Source organism: Pecten maximus, chromosome 9 (assembly GCF_902652985.1).
Source record: "Pecten maximus chromosome 9, xPecMax1.1, whole genome shotgun sequence".
NCBI lineage: Eukaryota > Metazoa > Mollusca > Bivalvia > Pectinida > Pectinidae > Pecten > Pecten maximus.
The window spans coordinates 44,538,791-44,563,046 of record NC_047023.1 but is presented as its reverse complement, the minus strand read 5'-3'; the positions used below and the strand labels follow the sequence as shown (position 1 = coordinate 44,563,046).

The window sequence follows — 24,256 nt, the reverse complement described above, 5'->3', positions numbered from 1 at the left end:
TTAAAATAAAGTTCCCCGGGGGTTGTTGGGTTTAAGGGGTTTTTTACCCTCTGGGGTTTGGGTTAACCCATTTTTGGTTTTTAAAGTGGTTTGTGGTTGGGTTTTTCCTATTCTTCCTGAATTTTCGGGGGAAAATGACATAAAAAGGTTGAAAATTTTTTTTTCAGAAAATTTTGGGTTTTAAGGGAGATAAAATTTTTAAAAGGGGTTTTTGATTGGGAATTTTCTGGTATTTCCCTTCCAAATTCAAAAGTGCGACAATTTAAAAAAAGCAAGAAAAATTCCCTTTTTTTTGGGAAATTTTCTTCAGAAAGAAACCAAAAATTTAGATTTCTTTTTTGGATATTGTCTGATGAGAGAAAACGACAAGATTACTTTTACTGGATATTGTCTGACAGAGAGAAAACAGACATGAGATTACTTTTACTGGATATTGTCTCAGAGAGAGAAAACAGACATGAGATTACTTTTACTGGATATTGTCTGACAGAGAGAAAACAGACATGAGATTACTTTTACTGGATATTGTCCGACAGAGAGAAAACAGACACGAGATTACTTTTACTGGATATTGTCTGACAGAGAGAGAAAACAGACATGAGATTACTTTTACTGGATATTGTCTGACAGAGAGAAAACAGACATGAGATTACTTTTACTGGATATTGTCTGACAGAGAGAAAACAGACATGAGATTACTTTTACACGATATTGTCTAACAGAGAGAAAACAGACATGAGATTACTTTTACTGGATATTGTCTGACAGAGAGAAAACAGACAATTACTTTTACTGGATATTGTCTGACAGAGAGAAAACAGACATGAGATTACTTTTACTGGATATTGTCTGACAGAGAGAAAACAGACATGAGATTACTTTTACTGGATATTGTCTGACAGAGAGAAAACAGACATGAGATTACTTTTACTGGATATTGTCTGACAGAGAGAAAACAGACACGAGATCACTTTTACTGGATATTGTCTGACAGAGAAAAAACAGACATGAGATTACTTTTACTGGATATTGTCTGACAGAGAGAAAACAGACACGAGATTACTTTTACTGGATATTGTCCGACAGAGAGAAAACACATGATAATTTGTTTCTGTCATTTTATTGATTTGCTGGAAACAAAAAAATATGTTATTCTAATTTGTGTAATGTAAGGAACAAGTGTTCAAACGGAATGTAGTTCATCAAAAAAAAACATGGAAATGTACAAGGACATGCATTATACACCGTGGTCAGGAATATTAATGTCCCAAAATTACTTTTAAAACTTTCAGTATGGGCTGGTCAGAATCATTAATGTCCCAAAATTACTTTTAAAACTTTCAGTATGGGCTGGTCAGAATCATTAATGTCCCAAAATTACTTTTAAAACTTTCAGTATGGGCTGGTCAGAATCATTGATGTCCCAAAATTACTTTTAAAAACTTTCAGTTTGGCCTGGTCAGAATCATTGATGTCCCAGAATTACTTTTAAAGCTTTCAGTTCGGCCTGGTCAGAATCATTGATGTCCCAGAATTACTTTTAAAGCTTTCAGTATGGGCTGGTCAGAATCATTAATGTCCCAGAATTACTTTTAAACTTTTAGTATGGGCTGGTCAGAATCATTAATGTCCCAGAATTACTTTTAAAGCTTTCAGTTCGGCCTGGTCAGAATCATTGATGTCCCAAAATTACTTTTAAAACTTTCAGTATGGGCTGGTCAGAATCATTGATGTCCCAAAATTACTTTTAAAAACTTTCAGTTTGGTCTGGTCAGAATCATTAGTGTCCCAGAATTACTTTTAAAGCTTTCAGTTCGGCCTGGTCAGAATCATTGATGTCCCAGAATTACTTTTAAAGCTTTCAGTATGGGCTGGTCAGAATCATTAATGTCCCAGAATTACTTTTAAACTTTTAGTATGGGCTGGTCAGAATCATTAATGTCCCAGAATTACTTTTAAAGCTTTCAGTTCGACCTGGTCAGAATCATTGATGTCCCAGAATTACTTTTAAAACTTTCAGTTTGGTCTGGTCAGAATCATTAATGTCCCAGAATTACTTTTAAAGCTTTCAGTATGGGCTGGTCAGAATCCTTGATGTCCCAGAATTACTTTTAAAACTTTCAGTAAGCCCTGGTCAGAATCATTGATGTCCCAGAATTACTTTTAAAGCTTTCAGTATGGGCTGGTCAGAATCATTAATTTCCCAGAATTACTTTTAAAGCTTTCAGTATGGGCTGGTCAGAATCATTAATGTCCCAAATTATTTTTAAACTTTTAGTATGGGCTGGTCAGAATCATTAATGTCCCAGAATTACTTTTAAAGCTTTCAGTTCGGCCTGGTCAGAATCATTGATGTCCCAGAATTACTTTTAAAACTTTCAGTATGGGCTGGTCAGAATCATTAATGTCCCAAATTACTTTTAAACTTTTAGTATGGGCTGGTCAGAATCATTAATGTCCCAGAATTACTTTTAAAGCTTTCAGTTTGGCCTGGTCAGAATCATTGATGTCCCAGAATTACTTTTAAAGCTTTCAGTTTGGTCTGGTCAGAATCATTAATGTCCCAGAATTACTTTTAAAGCTTTCAGTATGGGCTGGTCAGAATCCTTGATGTTCCAGAATTACTTTTAAAGCTTTCAGTAAGCCCTGGTCAGAATCATTGATGTCCCAGAATTACTTTTAAAGCTTTCAGTTCGGCCTGGTCAGAATCATTAATTTCCCAGAATTACTTTTAAAGCTTTCAGTATGGGCTGGTCAGATCATTAATGTCCCAGAATTACTTTTAAACTATTAGTATGGGCTGGTCAGAATCATTAATGTCCCAGAATTACTTTTTAAACTTTTAGTATGGGCTGGTCAGAATCATTAATGTCCCAGAATTACTTTTAAAGCTTTCAGTTCGGCCTAGTCAGAATCATTGATGTCCCAGAATTACTTTTAAAGCTTTCAGTACTACCTGGTTAGGACATGTAACTAAAACAAAATCTTTATTTAGAAACCTTGTTAGGTACACATGTACTTACTGAATTAAATCAGTGAAGTCTACATAAAGATAACAATCAAAATATTTCTTCGTTAGCATGGAACTACAAACTTACACATCAACTTAGAGAATATTTTCGCTAAAAGGATCAAACAAAATCAATCTAAAATATTCAAACATTAACGTAATAAAAGCACCAGACATATCGAGTCAATCTATAGCTACATTTTAAAATTAAATTAAACATTAATTTTGTATCTCAATCAATTAAAAAAAGAGTCAATATGATCCCTTCTCATAATAGAAACGTTTTGTCTTTGTGAATATAAACAAAAACAATCTTACACATATAACCTGATATCTAGAGACTGTTTGCAAATTCTGTCTTACTTCAGTGAAATAAGAGACTCGATGTAATAATGCCCGACTCCTGCACCATCTACAATGTCAAGCACAAATATGGCCCATAATCCAAATTAAGTTTTTGTTCAAATTCATGTGGCTCATTTTGCCTTCTAACGCACCTGTTTTTTCGTGGGTGTCTGTCATAGATACAGTTAATACAACATTACATACTTAGCTATAGGCCTGAAGACAGTCATACTCTAGTCCTCAGTACAGTCATACTGTCGGACCGACACATCAGCGATGACAATTTTTCAGTGACCATTACAACTCATGGTTCTAACATTTTCGTATATATACATGTAAATTGTATTTAGTACTCAAATGTAATTTAACATTAAACAGTAATAAACTCACTAAATCATGCGTGATTGTTTAGAAAACATTTAATGACGCCTACTGTGGAATGTGTCCACTTACATCTAATGACGCCTACTGTGGAATGTGTCCACTTACATCCAAACATGTTTAATCCTGATTATTATAATCACCAGTTAATGCTGTCATCACGTCATCTGTATCATCCTCAATAAATTACATCAGACACTTCATTATCCTACATATAGCTTCATAAAACAATCTATAAAACAACCTATAAAACAATCTACCAATGGCCACAGAACATCAGCAGGGACAGTAAAGAGAATAATTTGGTAGATTTTTTTTAGCCTGGCTCATTGACTTTAATTTTCAAATCAATCTTACACCTTTAAATTTCATCTGATTGTTTTGATGTTTTCATACAACTGATCACAATAATTAATTAATTAATCATTCATTTCAGAAAGATTATGAATCGGTGCAAATACAGAGTAATAAGCTAAATACCCCGGCCTAGCCTTCTGGGCCGACATTCAACCTAAGTGAACAGCAGAACTTGTGACATCACACTTTTACAAGACATCTTTCCTTCTCTGGATCGGAGTGCCAGTATATACATTTGGAATCACAGTTGATGGAGCTGTTTTGAGTTAAATTTCAAGGTCAAAGAGGAAGGTCACAAATAATTAGTCATCTGAATTCCTATAGTCATAATCGATAGCGCTGTTTACTAGATATGCACTGATCGGTGTCAACAAGAGTTGCTGATCCTCTTTGGACGGACCAGGAGAAAATGGAAACGAAGATGACAAAACTGTATTTGTGAGAAACTCAGTTGAGGTTGGCATGTCCATATCGACACTGAAAATCAGGTCGCTTTGAGGTCGTGGTGCCACAACTGTTCGTCGTTGGGTTTTCATTTGTAGAAGTTCAATCTGATGTTGTAGATGAATGATTTCCTCCACAATGAGGCACTGTTGGAGATACATGGATGGGTTACCTCCCCCTATGATTTGGGCTGGAGCCTGCCAGCGCACATAGCATTGTGTCCAAAGCTTAATCACAGGAGCAGCGTACTCAGGCAAAATCACATTCATATCCTCATCCTCCATGTCGTCTGAGTACATATTGTTCAACATGTATGCGTACAACTCGTTACGGTCCATCTTCCTACAACTAGACTGTACCTTACGTTTAGATTCCTGGATTGCCTTTTTTAAGTTAACATTACACTTCATGAGGTATAAAGGGTTATTAAATATAGTTTGGTCGCTGGAGTTGAACTGTCGTGACCAGTCCCAAACAGGAGGTAGACGAAACCGTCGCAGACTACGACCGTCACTAGTAAAGCGTGTCTGCTGGTAGATGGAATCAAACAGAAATGTCTCAAACAAGCCAGAACTGGCACAGTCCCAGAGCGTCGTTAGATATGTTTCTGACACCGCAAAGGCCGACGGAAACTGTTGTAGTATTTGCCACACACAGTCCAGAAACAACAGGAAGAGTGGTACCTAAGGGAGGCAAATCATGATCATTTTTTAAACTATCGTAATTCTGGATATAATATTACATTTAATATGTAATTCTGATATAATTTGATATCACACTTAATATGTCATTCTAAAATAAGACAAAAGGATCAAATCAGATGATTTCAGCTTTGGCAAAAAAATTGTTTTCACGATCATTACTGCAAGCATTACTGAGAAAAAAACTAACTTAAACTAAACAATGATAAAATTGTTTAACTGATAACAATGTTTGTTTATGCAATAATGAATAATCTGAAAGAATAAAATTTATTTGTGCTGACGACAGGTGGCTTATTACAACAGAAAGCCCCATTCACATGTTAAACTGTATTAGGAATTACTAATTGGTTAATACAACCAGGTTTGAATGTATTAAGTATTACTAACGACCAGAATCCCTACTAACCTCCTCTCCCCCCCTCCCTAATGACCAGAATCCCTACTAACCTCCTCTCCCCCCTCCCTAATGACCAGAGTCCCTACTTACCTCCTCGCCCCCTTCCTTAATGACCTATGTCCCTACTAACCTCCTCTCCCCCCCTCCCTAATGACCAGAATCCCTACTAACCTCCTCTCCCCCATCCCTAATGACCAGAGTCCCTACTAACCTCCTCGCCCCCCTCCCTAATGACCAGAGTCCCTACTTACCTCCTCACCCCCCCTCCCCTAACGACCAGAGTCCCTACTAACCTCCTCACCCCCCTCCCTAACGACCAGAGTCCCTACTAACCTCCTCACCCCCCTCCCTAATGACCAGAGTCCCTACTAACCTCCTCACCCCCCTCCCTAATGACCAGAGTCCCTACTAACCTTCCTCACCCCCCTCCCTAATGACCAGAGTCCCTATTTACATCCTCACCCCCCTCCCTAACGACCAGAGTTCCTACTTACCTCCTCACCCCCCTCCCTAACGACCAGAATCCCTTCTTACCTCCTCTCCCCCCTCCCTAATGACCAGAGTCCCTACTAACCTCCTCGCCCCCCTCCCTAATGACCTATGTCCCTACTTACCTCCTCGCCCCCCCCTCCCTAATGACCAGAGTCCCTACTTACCTCCTCGCCCCCTTCCTTAATGACCTATGTCCCTACTAACCTCCTCGCCCCCCCCCTCCCTAATGACTAGAGTCCCTACTTACCTCCTCTCCCCCCTCCCTAATGACCAGAGTCCCTACTAACCTCCTCTCCCCCCTCCCTAATGACTAGAGTCCCTACTTACCTCCTCGCCCCCTTCCTTAATGACCTATGTCCCTACTAACCTCCTCGCCCCCCCCCCTCCTTAATGACCAGAGTCCCTACTTACCTCCTCTCCCCCCTCCCTAATGACCAGAGTCCCTACTAACCTCCTCGCCCCCCTCCCTAATGACCAGAGTCCCTACTAACCTCCTCTCCCCCCTCCCTAATGACCAGAGTCCCTACTAACCTCCTCTCCCCCCTCCCTAATGACCAGAGTCCCTACTTACCTCCTCGTCCCCTTCCTTAATGACCATAGTCCCTACTAACCTTCTCGCCCCCCTCCCTAATGACTAGAGTCCCTACTAACCTCCTCACCCATCTCCCTAACGACCAGAGTCCCTACTAACCTCCTCTCCCCCCTCCCTAATGACCAGAGTCCCTACTAACCTCCTCTCCCCCCTCCCTAATGACCAGTGTCCCTACTAACCTCCTCGTCCCCGTCCCTAATGACCAGTGTCCCTACTAACCTCCTCGCCCCCCCTCCCTAATGACCAGAGTCCCTACTTACCTCCTCGCCCCCTTCCTTAATGACCAGAGTCCCTACTTACCTCCTCTCCCCCGTCCCTAATGACCAGAGTCCCTACTAACCTCATCACCCCCTCCCTAATGACTAGAGTCCCTACTTACCTCCTCGCCCCCTCCCTAATGACTAGAGTCCCTACTAACCTCCTCTCCCCTCCCTAATGACCAGAGTCCCTACTAACCTCCTCGCCCCCCTCCCTAATGACCAGTGTCCCTACTAACCTCCTCGCCCCCCTCCCTAATGACCAGAGTCCCTACTTACCTCCTCGCCCCCTTCCTTAATGACCAGACCTCCGTTCCGCTGAAAGGGGTAGCCCATAGCGATCCACTCGCGTTGTATGAGGGCCTGTAGCCCGATTTGTGTGCGACATTTTGGATTCAGCATCACTTGTACGAGACTCGATACGAGACAGGTATAGTGTCTGCCATCAGTCTCTGTAAAAATGATCACAGAAAAAATAAAATTCTGTTCAATCACAACAAATACATAAATATATATTTCCCATATTCGGAACAATTTTTGTATACAAAATATTCCATATAATCAGCCATAAAAGTTACTCAAATAACTTGAGGCATGTAATACAAAAACAAAAAAACGTATTGATTTGACAAGAACTGTGACTCAAATAGCTGAAAACAGAAATATCAGTCTCCTCTGCATCAGATACAGAGGAACACTTGGTCTAGTTATTATAATTATCATACTGAGGAACACTAGTTATCATAATTATCATACTGAGAACACTAGTTATCATAATTATCATATAGAGAAACACTTAGTCTAATATTACCATTATTATATGGATCGAGGAACACTTGGTCTAGTTATAAAATTATCATACTGAGGAACACTAGTTATTACAATTATATAGAGGAACATTTGGTCTAGTTATTATAATTATCATACTGAGGAACACTAATTATCATAATTATCATATAGAGAAACACTTAGTCTAATATTACCATTATTATATGGATCGAGGAACACTTGCTATAACGATTATTACATAGAGGAACACTAGTTATTACAATTATTACATAGAGAAACACTAGTTATTACAATTATTACAAAGAGAAACACAAGTTATTACAATTATTACATAGAGAAACACTAGTTATTACAATTGATATATAAAGGAACACTGATTACAATTAATATACAGAGGAACACTATACAGAGGAACACTTAGTCTAGTAATTACTATAATTATATTGAGGAACACTAGTTATTACAATTATTAAATAGAGGAACACTAGTTATTACAATTATTATATAGAGGAATACTAGTTATTACAATTATTACATAGAGAAACACCAGTTATTACAATTATTATATAGAGGAACACCAGTTATTACAATTATTGTAAAGAGGAACACTAGTTATTACAATAATTACATAGAGGAACACCAGTTAAAGAGGAACACTAGTTATTACAATAATTATATAGAGGAACACTAGTTATTACAATAATTACATAGAGGAACACTAGTTATTACAATTATTATATAGAGGGCCACCAGTTATTACAATTATTACATACAGAAACACTAGTTATTACAATTATTACATAGAGAAACACTAGTTATTACAATTATTATATAGAGGAACACCATTTATTACAATTATTATATAGAGGAACACCAGTTATTACAATAATTATATTGAGGAACACTAGTTATTACAATTATCATATAGAGAAACACTTAGTCAAGTTATTATAATTATTATATTGACGAACAATAGTTATTATAATTTTTATATAGAGGAACACCAGTTATTACAATTATTATATAGAGGAACACTAGTTATTACAATAATTACATAGAGGGCCACTAGTTATTACAATAATTATATAGAGGAACAATAGTTATTACAATAATTACATAGAGGAACACTAGTTATTACAATAATTATATAGAGGAACAATAGTTATTACAATTATGATACAGAGGAACACTAGTTATGACAATTATTATACAGAGGAACACTAGTTATTACAATAATTATATAGAAGAACACTAGTTATTACAATTATTTTATTGAGGAACACTAGTTATTACAATAATTACATAGAGAAACACTAGTCATTACAATTATTACATAGAGAAACACCAGTTATTACAATTACTTTATAGAGGAACACAAGTTATTACAATTATTATATTGAGGAACACTCTTTATTACAATTATCATATAGAGAAACACTAGTTATTACAATTATTATATAGAGGAACACCAGTTATTACAATTACTATATAGAGGAACACTAGTTATTACAATAATTATATAGAGGAACACTAGTTATTACAATAATTATATAGAGGAACACTAGTTATTACAATAATTATATAGAGGAACACTAGTTATTACAATTATTATATAGAGGAACACTAGTTATTACCATAATTATATAGAGGAACACTAGTTACGACAATTATTATATAGAGGAACACTAGTTATAACAATAATTACATAGAGGAACACTAGTTATTACCATAATTATATAGAGGAACACTAGTTATTACAATTATTAGTCCCCTGCCGTTTGGAAAACGGGGGGACTATAGGTTTACCCTCCGTCCGTCTTTCCGTCTGTCTGTCCGTCTGTCTGTCTGTCTGTCTGTCCGTCTGTCTGTCTGTCACGCAATAGTTGTCCGGACAACTCCTTCTAAAGTACTACTCTGATTTTAATGAAACTTGGTATACATGATCAGTATAACATGTAGTTGTGCATCCCACATTTTTTTTTTCCAAAAACCAATTTTCAAAATGGCTGCCGGCTTCTCATTGGTTGAGGCTTGTCCGGACTACTCCTCCTAAAGTTCAACTCCGATTTTAACGAAACTTGGTATACATGATCAGTTTAACATGTAGTTGTGCATCCCACATTTTTTTTTTCAAAAATTCATTTTTCAAAATGGCTGCCGGCTTCTCATTGGTTGAGGCTTGTCCGGACAACTCCTCCTAAAGTACTACTCTGATTTTAATGAAACTTGGTATACATGATCAGTATAACATGTAGTTGTGCATCCCACATTTTTTTTTTCGAAAAACAAATTTTCAAAATGGCCGCCGACTTCTCATTGGTTGAGACTTGTCCGGACAACTCCTCCTCAAGTACTACTCCGATTTTAAAGAAACTTGGTATACATGATCAGTATAACATGTAGTTGTGCATCCCACATATTTTTTCTTCAAAAATTCATTTTTCAAAATGGCTGCCGGCTTCTCATTGGTTGAGGCTTGTCCGGACAACTCCTCCTAAAGTACTACTCCGATTTTAACGAAATTTGGTATTCATGATCAGTATAACATGTAGTTGTGCATCCTACATTTTTTTTTCCGAAAAACCAATTTTCAAAATGGCCGCCAACTTCTCATTGGTTGAGACTTGTCCGGACAACTCCTCCTAAAGTACTACTCCGATTTTAACGAAACTTGGTATACATTATCAGTATCACATGTAGTTGTGCATCCCAATTTTTCTTTTCGAAAAAAAACATTTTTCAAAATGGCCGCCGGTTTCTCATTGGTTGAGGCGTGTCCGGACAATCCTAAAGTACTACTCTGATTTTAACGAAACTTTGTATACGTGATCAGTATAACACGAAGTTTAAAAAATGGGAAATAAATAGTTGCACTCCTGGGTCAAGGAAGGGGACTTTGTATTGCTGTTGCAATACTATCCATCCTTGTTATACAGAGGAACACTAGTTACTACAATAATTACATAGAGGAACACCAGTTATTACAATTATTATACAGAGGAACACTAGTTATTACAATTATTTAATAAAGGAACACTTGTTATTACAATTATTATAAAGAGGAACACCAGTTATAGAGGAACACTAGTTATGACAATTATTATATAGAGGAACACTAGTTACGACAATTATTATATAGAGGAACACCAGTTATTACAATTATTATATAGAGGAACACCAGTTATAACAATAATTAAGAACTCTTGACTACAATTCCAATTGTTTTGTATCAAATCAATATTTTAAGTGAAACCTCTTTCCAATAACTCAGACATTTACTCTTTTAAAAGAATGTTTGATACAAATTTAAACTGAATCGATGTTTGAATGAAGGTGATGATGACTGACCAAACATGATACAGGCCCACTATCCATTGGCCTTTTACTTGTGGAGAAGAAGTCATATGTAGGTTTAGCTCCTGGTGCTGGTATCACATGTCAGACAGTTTATCATGCCTACCTTTGATGAAGACGGTACGTTTTTTGCCGTGTAGAGTGTCTGCAACTTCTCTGGCACACTTTAAACAGTGTCGTATCTGGTGTAACCATTCCGTGTCGTCCAATCTAGACATCCAGCTGGAGTCCTGTACCAGGAAATCTTTCTTTGTTTCTGAAGACAGATCTAGATTCTGTCAAACCTTTATTATTATCACCAACACCACTTCACTAACTACAATCTATCAATACATTCTTCTCAAGACAGAATTGGAATCCATAAACAGATTTTAGTATACTTCATGCTACAAGTGATTTTATGAATAAATGATTTAATCAATAATTAGATGTTTCACCTCTGACTTGGACTAATCAATGATTTAGTCGTTTTACCTCTGACTTGGACTAATTAATAATTAGTTGTTTTACCCCTGACTTGGACTAATCAATGATTAGATGTTTTACCCCTGACTTGGACTAATCAATGATTAGTCGTTTTACCTCTGACTTGGACTAATCAATAATTAGACGTTTTACCTGACTTGGACTAATCAATGATTAGATGTTTTACCTCTGACTTGGACTAATCAATGATTAGATGTTTTACCTGACTTGGACTAATCAATAATTAGATGTTTTACCCCTGACTTGGACTAATCAATAATTAGACGTTTTACCTGACTTGGACTAATCAATGATTAGATGTTTTACCTCTGACTTGGACTAATCAATGATTAGTCGTTTTACCTCTGACTTGGACTAATCAATAATTAGACGTTTCACCTCTGACTTGGACTAATCAATGATTAGTCGTTTTACCTCTGACTAGGACTAATCAATGATTAGTCGTTTTACCTCTGACTTGGACTAATCAATGATTAGATGTTTTACCTCTGACTTGGACTAATTAATAATTAGATGTTTTACCCCTGACTTGGACTAATCAATGATTAGATGTTTTACCTCTGATTAGGACTAATCAATGATTAGTCGTTTTACCTCTGACTTGGACTAATCAATGATTAGTCGTTTTACCTCTGACTTGGACTAATCAATGATTAGATGTTTTACCTCTGACTTGGACTAATCAATGATTAGTCGTTTTACCTCTGACTAGGACTAATCAATGATTAGTCGTTTTACCTCTGACTTGGACTAATCAATGATTAGATGTTTTACCTCTGACTTGGACTAATTAATAATTAGATGTTTTACCTCTGACTTGGACTAATCAATGATTAGATGTTTTACCTCTGACTTGGACTAATCAATAATTAGATGTTTTACCTTTGACTTGGACTAATCAATGATTAGACATTTTACCTCTGACTTGGACTAATCAATGATTAGACATTTTACCTCTGACTAGGTTAATTAATCAGCTAATCTAGGGCATTACTATATAAAAAGTTTCTCAAAATCTGGAGGAGCCTTAAATGAATTGTTACATGGTGCAACAATCACAACAGGTAAAAGTGTAAGGCCCCAAACCTCTGACCACAACCAGGTCTCCAGCTGTCAGTCTTCACACCTTTTTCTACGTCCTTAATGCCCTAAAATCGCCAGTGAGTGTTTTTTTTAGGTATTTCCCTTTCTGTCCATGATCAATCAATAATTGATCATCAAACATTTGAGAAATTGTGATATCTACAATAATAAGTTATAGTAAATTGTTCAGGTGATATATATATATATATATATACCCCGGGCAATGTTATACACAAACTTACGGCAAACCAACATTTAAATAAATTCCAATTTAAAAGGACAGTGTTCCTGTACAGTCTTACCAATAAGGCACAACTCTTTGAACTTTTCAAAACTTTGTTGAACATCCTTGATCGATGGACACTGTTCCTGGAGGTCAAATACGATTGGTTTTCCCAAACGCTGATCTGCCATTTGAACTGCACTCATCATCCTTTAAAAAAAATGTTCATCAACTTTTACAAGCTTTCCAAAATATTAAAGATGTCATAAAAAAGGTTAATGTATATCTCTAATTTTTCTGAGATTATTACCAAGTGAACTAAAAGTTGAAATCATTATATTCATTCCAGCATAAACCAAATTCTACTGGGTAACACAGAACCATACCAAACTTTTAACACAGACATTGGATCTCCCACCTCCCGTATATTTATAACGGGTTATGGGTAACACAGAACCGTACCGAACTGTTTACACGGACGTTGGATCTCCCAACTCCCGTATATTTATAATGGGTTATGGGTAACACAGAACCATACCAAACTGTTTACACGGACGTTGGATCTCCCACCTCCCGTATATTTATAACGGGTTATGGGTAACACAGAACCATACCAAACTGTTTACACGGACGTTGGATCTCCCACCTCCCGTATATTTATAATGGGTTATGGGTAACACAGAACCATACCAAACTGTTTACACGGACGTTGGATCTCCCACCTCCCGTATATTTATAACGGGTTATGGGTAACACAGAACCATACCGAACTGTTTACACGGACGTTGGATCTCCCACCTCCCGTAAATTCTACTTAGATACTGTTGCTGGGTGATACAGTGGAATACACTTGTCATCCAGCTAGGTTTCTACAACAGTAAGACTCCATGCATGCTTCCACCCCGGCCAACAACAGTGGTTGATATCATTTATTTTACTTTATTCAATTATTATAAATAGAGGATATTCAATGGGAAATCATTCAATCTTCTTTTTATTGCATTTTTGTGCTAAAAAAACATAATCAAAAACATCGAAAAAATTTAAAGTGTAAAAAAATGCAGGAATCATGCAGTAACATAATTCATGACATCTTATATTTCCACAGCAAAATCTAATTTTTCACTGCTCATTGCTGCAGTGAAAATATAAGTTTTATCAGTTTGATAAATTTCTATATTACACTGGCAAAATTGCAATAAATGTTTATATTTTTACAATTAAAAATCAAAGGGTTAAGGCCACTTATAGGTGCTGTGCATGAGGGATTGAAATACAGGAGAAAAGCAGTTATCATATAAATGTAAAATGGCATGTAATAAGAAGACTTTTTATTGTTTTTAAGCGCATTCCAGAATTTTTTACTAATGATTATCCTATGTCATTTTAAGGAATATTATCTACTTTAAAAAGGCTGTGGTTGCTTTAAAGCTGTGATGAACAGTGAAGAATTACGTTTTTAAACCTCACTTGAATTGGCATACTATAATTAAGTTTAATTCTTAGATTGATTAATCCATGATGTCCGTCATGTTTCTTGATAAACCACATCGCGATCTTCCCTATGTATATAAGATTCCTGTGAATTACTCTCCCAGTTTATTTTTGTTACCGTTTTTAAATTGTACTGAATTTACTGAGTTTTTTTCTCTTCGTGTATAATAACTGATCTGTATCCTAATGAGAGATCTGACAACTTTCGTTAGAAGAAACTTGTCTCGGAAATTTAACTTGTTGCCAATGAATTGGCCTACCTTATCTGTTTCGGTGACTTGTTGAATCGCACGTTCATGTTACATACTTTGAACAAGCATTTTACTATCGACTGATTTAAAACATGTAACCTCTTTATTGCTACCAGAATCTCTGTTGCGAAAGCAAGCTAACATTAGGTTTCGCCTCATAATCACTTGAATGTTAAAACAATCAGAGATTTCACTTATCGAATTCCAATTGGAAAAGCCGAGACTTAAAACAGTATTTGACGGCTGCGGGTCATTTTTATCAACCCAAGAGCTTGAGGTGACTTTCCAATGTTACATCAACTAGAGGGTATATGAGTTACCTCCCCTAGCACAAACCAGGAAGCAAGCGTAATAACTCCGGGATAAAACAGGTCATTGTGTACGATTTAAGCTGTTTTTCAATAATTTATCTAAATTCAACAATTAATGTCTTCAAACATATAAAAGCATTAATCATATTACTTAATAACAAACAAATACTTTGTGGAAGGGGACAATACTGTCTAGTGAGTTGTAAGCATTTTATGGAAAATTTTATGGTCCCATCCTCATAGGGATTAATCATTGAAATAAGCGACATTTTGATTCTCCCGAGAGTTCTGAATGAATTTGCTCTCTGTTTCACAGCACCTAAAAAAACATTTACCTTTCTTTTAAAGAATGTGTATGAAACAAACTGGAGACAACCAATATTTGTACATGGACTTGTCATGGTTTGTCTAGATGTACCTATTACACTGGTTCCAACACAATCTCATTGTATTCATAATGGCATGAAATAGGTATCATAAAACGTCACATTCAAAGCTTTCAATAGTCTCGACTGCTGCCCCTCACATAATAGGCTTGCCCATTGTCCATGTCATTCATATCCAGTATACATGTACAATCAAATGTGATATTCGTACAGACTAAAATCCCCTATGAATTGTGGGTAATCCATGAACCCCTATGAATTGTGGGTAATCCATGAACCCCTATGAATTGTGGGTAATCCATGAACCCCTATGAATTGTGGGTAATCTATGAACCTCTATGAATTGTGGGTAATCTATGAACCTCTATGAATTGTGGGTAATCCATGAACCCCTATGAAATGTGGGTAATCCATGAACCCCTATGAATTGTGGGTTATCTGACCGTAGTACTTACACATCCTGGTACTTTGTATCGGCGTCTGGTATAAGATCAGCTGACCGTACAAGGCTTGCTCCATTCTTATGAGTGTAGCACCAACACTGTGAAAAGGAAAAGTATACAAACTTTACAATTACACGATCTGTATAGAGCTCTAATTCATCTTCCTGTATGTATATGTGGTAAAGCAATGCCTTTCTGGATTCAAGTTTTTAGAATTTATCTATCGTGGTAAGAAATCACCAGACTAATATATAATTAACTATCATACTGAGCTTTGTTACCTTAGGGCTATTCTGATAAATTATCTACCAAATGGGAGGACACACTGGAACCATTAATAGAAGTGGTTTAATTAAAACTGAACCCTATCACATACAAGAGGCCCATGGGGCCTGTATCGCTCACCTGGTTGGATTAGACCAAATGTTCATATTCAATTTGTTTTATTTGTAAAACTCTAACAATGCTATATATGCATGGTTATAGTGTGGGAATCCGAACTGCTTTAAAGATTAATGAAGTCCAGACTCTCTAAGGTCTGAAAGACCTCAAGAATTGTTTATAGAACATGCATTCATCACTTTATGACTAGTAGCGATTTAAAGGAATTACCTCTATTTCACCTATTGGGCCCAGTCCCTTTGACCCTTCGGGGTCAGAGTCACCATTTATGCAAAATCTGTTCCCCTGTTTCTGACCAAATTGGGTTCAAATCCATTCATAACTTTATGACTAGTAGCAATTCAAAGGAATTACCTCTATTTCCCCCACTGGGCCCCGCCCTTTTGGCCCCTTTAGGGTCAGAGTCACTGTTTATGCAAAATCTGTTCCCCTTCTCCCCAAGGATGTTTCGGACCAAATTGAGTTCAAATCCATTCATAACTTTATGACTAGTAGCAATTTAAAGGAATTACCTCTATTTCCCTTATTGGGCCCGACCCATTTGGCCCCTTTAGGGTCAGAGTCACCATTTATGCAAAATCTGTTCCCCTTCCCCCAAGGATGTTTCGGACCAAATTGGGTTCAAATCCATTCATAACTTTATGACTAGTAGCGATTCAAAGGAATTACCTCTATTTCCCCTACTGGGCCCCGCCCTTTTGGCCCCTTTAGGGTCAGAGTCACCATTTATGCAAAATCTGTTCCCCTTCCCCAAAGGATGTTTCGGACCATATTGGGTTCAAATCCATTCATAACTTAATAACTAGTAGCGATTTAAAGGAATTACCTCTATTTCCCCTGTTGGGCCCCGCCCCATTAGCCCCTTTCAGGTCAGAGCCACCATTTATGCAAAATCTGTTCCCCTTCCTCAAAAGATATCTCTCACCAAATTGGGTTCAAATCCATTCATAACTTTATGACAAGTAGCGATTTAAAGGAATTACCTCTATTTCCCCCACTGGGCCCCGCCCTTTTGGCCCCTCAGGGGTCAGAGTCACCATTTATGCAAAATCTGTTTCCCTTCCCCCAAGGATGTTTCTGACCAAATTGGGTTCAAATCCATTCATAACTTTATGACTAGTAGCGATTTAAAGGAATTACTTCTATTTCCCTTATTGGGACCCACCCCTTTGGCCCCTCGGGGGTCAGTGCCACCATTTATGCAAAATAGGTTCCTCTTCCTCCAAGGAAGTTTCTGACCAAATCGGGTTCAAATCCATTCATAACTTTATGACAAGTAGCAATTTAAAGGAATTACCTTTATTTCCCCTTTTTGGCCCCGCCCCTTTGGCCCCTTGGGGGTCAGAATCACCATTTATGCAAAATCTGTTCCCCTTCCCCCAAGGATGTTTCTGACCAAATTGGGTTCAAATCCATTCATAACTTGAAGACTAGTAGTGATTTAAAGGAATGACCTCTATTTCCCCTATTGGGCCCCGCCCCTTTGGCCCCTCGGGGGTCAGAGTCACTGTTTATGCAAAATCTGTTCCCATTCTGCCAAGGATGTTTCTGGCCAAATTGGGTTCAAATCCCTTCATAACTTTATGACTAGTAGCGATTTAGAGGAATTACCTCTATTTCCCATATTTGGCCCCGCCCCTTTGGCCCCTTTAGGGTCAGAGTCACCATTTATGCAAAATCTGTTCCCCTTTCTCCAAGGATGTTTCTGACCAAATTGGGTTCAAATCCATTAATAACTTTATGACTAGTAGCGATTTAAAGGAATTACCTCTATTTCCCCTATTGGGCCCCGCCCCTTTGGCCCCTCGGGGGTCAGAGTCACCATTTATGCAAAATCTGTTCCCATTCTGCAAAGGATGTTTCTGGGCAAATTTGGTCAAAATCCAATAAGAACTTTTTGACTAGTAGCGATTTGAAGCAAATGTTGACGGACGGACGGACGGACGACGGACGCTGCGCCATGGCATAAGCTCACCGGACCTTCGGTCCAGGTGAGCTAATAACCAGACACGTTTTATCCTGTACCCACCATCCTATATAACCAGACATACATTACGTTACAGCCCAGTGATTTGGTATCTCAGGTATACGTTACAGCCCAGTGATTTGGTATCTCAGGTATATGTTACAGCCCATTGATTTGGTATCTCAGGTATACGTTACAGCCCAGTGATTTGGTATCTCAGGTATACGTTACAGCCCAGTGATTTGGTATCTCAGGTATACGTTACAGCCCAGTGATTTGGTATCTCAGGTATACGTTACAGCCCAGTGATTTGGTATCTCAGGTATACGTTAAGGCCCAGTGATTTGGTATCTCAGGTATTTGTTACAGCCCAGTGATTTGGTATCTCAGGTATACGTTACAGCCCAGTGATTTGGTATCTCAGGTATACGTTACAGCCCAGTGATTTGGTATCTCAGGTATATGTTACAGCCCAGTGATTTGGTATCTCAGGTATTTGTTACAGCCCAGTGATTTGGTATCTCAGGTATATGTTACAGCCCAGTGATTTGGTATCTCAGGTATACGTTAGAGCCCAGTGATTTGATATCTCAGGTATACGTTACAGCCCAGTGATTTGGTATCTCAGGTATACGTTACAGCCCAGTGATTTAGTACCTCAGGTATACGTTACAGCCCAGTGATTTGGTATCTCAGGTATACGTTACAGCCCAGTGATTTGGTATCTCAGGTATATGTTACAGCCCAGTGATTTGGTACCACAGGTATATGTTACAGCCCAGTGATTTAGTATCTCAGGTATTTGTTACAGCCCAGTGATTTGGTATCTCAGGTATATGTTACAGCCCAGTGATTTGGTATCTCAGGTATATGTTACAGCCCAGTGATTTGGTATCTCAGGTATATGTTACAGCCCAGTGATTTGGTATCTCAGGTATACGTTACAGCCCAGTGATTTGGTATCTCAGGTATACGTTACAGCCCAGTGATTTGGTATCTCAGGTATACGTTACAGCCAAGTGATTTGGTATCTCAGGTATACGTTACAGCCCAGTGATTTGGTATCTCAGGTATATGTTACAGCCCAGTGATTTGGTATCTCATGTATATGTTACAGCCCAGTGATTTGGTATCTCAGGTATACGTTACAGCCCAGTGATTTGGTATCTCAGGTATACGTTACAGCCCAGTGATTTGTTATATCAGGTATACATTACAGCCCAGTGATTTGGTACCTCAGGTATACGTTACCACCTAGTGTAGTGTGTATATCGGATACTCACAGGAATCCGTCCCTCCACATAGTGACCGGACGCTGTCATCAGGTCAGTGTTAAACAGGACTCCAGGCACAACAATTAACTTGGGTAAACTGTAACACAATGAAATCAGTGTTAGATGTAGCAGAGTAAAACTGTCATTAAGAAATAAACGTAAGATGTAGCAGTTTCATAGGAAAAAGTCATGTAATACAAAATAGAACACTGGAAACTGTTTTATCTGACACATTAGACAGGCTGCCAGCAAAGTCGTGCAGTTGTTCAAATTCAATGTAGCTTAATATGTTTTCAAACATGTAACAAGAGCCCCACAGGGCCTGCATCATTCATCTAATATGACAGTAAAACACTCTACACTTCCACAGAAGAAGGATTTTAAGAATTTGCTATATTTCCCCTTGTAGGCCGCACCCTAAAGGCCATTGGTGGACCAGGCCCACCAGTTATAGATTTGGTTCCTCTTCACCCACGGATGCTCCACACTAAATGTACCAGAGTTTGTAATCTACTCATTGAATCATAAGTAGTAGTGTAAAATTGAGGGACAGTGGATGATGGATGCTACACCATGGCATAAGCTCACCGGACCTTCAGGCCAGTTGAGCTAAAAAAAACAGTGTTCACTGATTTTGCAATAGTCACTCAAAAAACATTTTTTTTATTAATATAAACATGTACCAAATATGATTTATATACCTTAGTACCAATGTTTAAACCAAGATACAAACCTTACCCAAACAACCTCCACTGTGTACTAACCTTATAGACATGTCAAAATTCTTGTTCACCCCGACACCCTCCACTTCGTACTAACCTTATAGACATGTCAAAATTCTTGTTCACCTGCGACACCCTCTACTGTGTACTAACCTTATAGACATGTCAAAACTCTTGTTCACCTCCGACACCCTCCACTTCGTACATTTACACATGTTTAATTCCAACTCCCAGTCAGAAACTTCTTCATAAAGTGGAGTCTCACACAAATAATCTGTAAAATAAACAAAAATATGTCATATAATTTATGATATTGAGGACTTCAGTTTTTTATACTATGATACTGTGAGTGGTGTTATAACAATAGACATGATACGCACTACTAGGACCAGGGACGTCTTCTAAAATTACGTTTAAACTTATTATAGGACCGATGGTTCCAGAGGGGTAGCCAACCCCCACCCACCCACCCACCCACTGACAGTCAGTAAGGTAAAGCCTAGAGGTGAAGTCATGTAGGCAGTAAACCAGTAACTAATAAATTCAATTTTATTTCAATTAATTTTTTTCCCAAAAAAACTTTGAAATGTTTTAATGACTTAATATTCAGTTTTAATGAGATATCAGATAGCTGTCCCTCTGGATATGATTCCCTCGGTTTAATCACTTTATACTCTACAATTGATTATATTGGCTGCTGGACAAATAACTGCAAAAATTAAACTACAAAAATTTTAATGTTGATTTTTCTAATTAATACATAAATAATACCACTGGTATCCCAATCATAAAAGTCGATAAACAAATTGCAGAAATTTGCATCCTCACAAATAACCACATTTATAAGATTTTTCACAAGTTGTATCATTGAAAAGGCTGCACAGATTGTGTTTACAGATAGAAGTTTTATCTATAACTTCTCATCACAGATCTAGATATGAAATATCACTTATATCATCAAAGTTCAAGTACAGTGCGACACTCGTGACATCAAAATACACTGGTATCAGTTCAATAAGTTTATTTTCCTGTTAAAACATTTATAAATTTCCTTCCTTGTATAAGTAGTTCAGTCTTTGCCAACAGTATATTTAATTCTACCTCCTTCAGCAGTATCTCGGCTCACTCTGATTCATACCTTGTTTAGGTAAGCTCTTGCCGTAGTCAAACGCAAATAAAAGGTTGGATTTGGATGGATACGCGTGGTGAACAACTGCATTCAGTAACTGTAAAATAAAGTAATACCTCTGTTATCTGACCACCTCTGTTAAAAGACCAGTATGGAGGAAAATGTCTTTTAATATACAGGTTTAACTGTACAACAAACCTGTCTATGAGAATTACTCTGGGTGCCCACAAAAACAGCCTTACTAGACAGCTGGTGACTACTTCACATGGACAATTTAGAGAAATGATACCCTTTTAATACAGAGGATGTCATTATAGAAATGTGATTTAGGATCGCTGAACTGTTTACTGATCAATTTGACAAAAAAATTGAGTTCTTGATTTTGACATGATTTTTATACACAGTACCCCGTATACCCTATCTGACAATAAGCCCATTATCTACATGATTTTCATACACAGTACCCCGTATACCCTATCTGACAATAAGCCCATTATCTACATGATTTTCATACACAGTACCCCGTATACCCTATCTGACAATAAGCCATACACAGTACCCTGTATACCCTATCTGACAATAAGCCCATTATCTACATGATTTTCATACACAGTACCTCGTATACACTATCTGACAATAAGCCCATTATCTACATGATTTTCATACACAGTACCCCGTATACCCTATCTGACAATAAGCCCATTATCTACATGATTTTCATACACAGTACCCCGTATACCCTATCTGACAATAAGCCATACACAGTACCCTGTATACCCTATCTGACAATAAGCCCATTATCTACATGATTTTCATACACAGTACCTCGTATACACTATCTGACAATAAGCCCATTATCTACATGATTTTCATACACAGTACCTCGTATACCCTATCTGACAATAAGCCCATTATCTACATGATTTTCATACACAGTACCTCGTATACCCTATCTGACAATAAGCCATACACAGTACCCCGTATACCCTATCTGACAATAAGCCCATTATCTACATGATTTTCATACACAGTACCCCGTATACCCTATCTGACAATAAGCCATACACAGTACCCCGTATACCCTATCTGACAATAAGCCCATTATCTACATGATTTTCATACACAGTACCTCGTATACACTATCTGACAATACGCCATACACAGTACCCCGTATACCCTATATGACAATAAGCCCATTATCTACATGATTTTCATACACAGTACCCCGTATACACTATCTGACAATAAGCCCATTATCTACATGATTTTCATACACAGTACCCCGTATACACTATCTGACAATAAGCCATACACAGTACCCCGTATACCCTATCTGACAATAAGCCCATTATCTACATGATTTTCATACACAGTACCCCGTATACACTATCTGACAATAAGCCATACACAGTACCCCGTATACCCTATCTGACAATAAGCCCATTATCTACATGATTTTCATACACAGTACCCCGTATACCCTATCTGACAATAAGCCCATTATCTACATGATTTTCATACACAGTACCCCGTATACCCTATCTGAAAATAAGCCCATTATCTACATGATTTTCATACACAGTACCTCGTATACACTATCTGACAATAAGCCCATTATCTACATGATTTTCATACACAGTACCCTGTATACCCTATCTGACAATAAGCCCATTATCTACATGATTTTCATACACAGTACCCCGTATACCCTATCTGACAATAAGCCCATTATCTACATGATTTTCATACACAGTACCTCGTATACACTATCTGACAATAAGCCCATTATCTACATGATTTCCAGACACAGTACCCCGTATACCCTATCTGACAATAAGCCATACACAGTACCCCGTATACCCTATCTGACAATAAGCCATACACAGTACCTCGTATACACTATCTGACAATAAGCCCATTATCTACATGATTTTCATACACAGTACCCCGTATACACTATCTGACAATAAGCCCATTATCTACATGATTTCCAGACACAGTACCCCGTATACCCTATCTGACAATAAGCCATACACAGTACCCCGTATACCCTATCTGACAATAAGCCATACACAGTACCTCGTATACACTATCTGACAATAAGCCCATTATCTACATGATTTTCATACACAGTACCCCGTATACACTATCTGACAATAAGCCCATTATCTACATGATTTCCATACACAGTACCCCGTATACCCTATCTGACAATAAGCCCATTATCTACATGATTTCCATACACAGTACCCCGTATACCATATCTGACAATAAGCCCATTATCTACATGATTTTCATACACAGTACCCTGTATACCCTATCTGACAATAAGCCCATTATCTGCATGATTTTCATACACAGTACCCCGTATACCCTATCTGACAATAAGCCATACACAGTACCCCGTATACCCTATCTGACAATAAGCCCATTATCTACATGATTTCCATACACAGTACCCTGTATACCCTATCTGACAATAAGCCCATTATCTACATGATTTTCATACACAGTACCCTGTATACCCTATCTGACAATAAGCCCATTATCTACATGATTTTCATACACAGTACCCCGTATACCCTATCTGACAATAAGCCATACACAGTACCTCGTATACCCTATCTGACAATAAGCCCATTATCTACATGATTTCCATACACAGTACCCCGTATACCCTATCTGACAATAAGCCATACACAGTACCCCGTATACCCTATCTGACAATAAGCCCATTATCTACATGATTCAAATTTATCTTCCTTCTATATAGGAAGACAAAAGTAACTAAATATAAGATACTTAATTGTGACCAGGGTTTCAGTATAGAAATCAACATGAATCAAACCATTTGTTATTTAATCGTGAGAGGGGTTTCAGTATTATAAGTACCTTTTTGTTCTGATCTTTAGGTGAAAACTTGAATCCGAATGTATGCACTCTAAAGTCCTAAAAAACAAACAG

General features: G+C 37.6%; 1 protein-coding gene across 3 annotated transcripts in view; it reads right to left on the bottom strand.

The window, feature by feature from the left end:
- Positions 1-1,103: 1,103 nt before the first annotated feature.
- Positions 1,104-24,256, bottom strand: part of LOC117334225 (myotubularin-related protein 10-B-like) — a 38,740-nt gene continuing 15,587 nt past the window's right edge. For all 3 annotated transcript variants that reach the window (XM_033893717.1, XM_033893718.1, XM_033893719.1), the window contains 9 exons: positions 24,185-24,241; positions 21,302-21,389; positions 20,317-20,437; positions 19,451-19,538; positions 15,812-15,897; positions 12,994-13,124; positions 11,229-11,378; positions 7,259-7,431; positions 1,104-5,220 (listed from right to left, as the gene is read on the bottom strand). In XM_033893717.1, the coding sequence (XP_033749608.1) occupies positions 4,396-5,220; positions 7,259-7,431; positions 11,229-11,378; positions 12,994-13,124; positions 15,812-15,897; positions 19,451-19,538; positions 20,317-20,437; positions 21,302-21,389; positions 24,185-24,241 (1,719 nt within the window). In that variant the 3' untranslated portion in view covers positions 1,104-4,395. The remainder of the gene's footprint in view (positions 5,221-7,258; positions 7,432-11,228; positions 11,379-12,993; positions 13,125-15,811; positions 15,898-19,450; positions 19,539-20,316; positions 20,438-21,301; positions 21,390-24,184; positions 24,242-24,256) is intronic.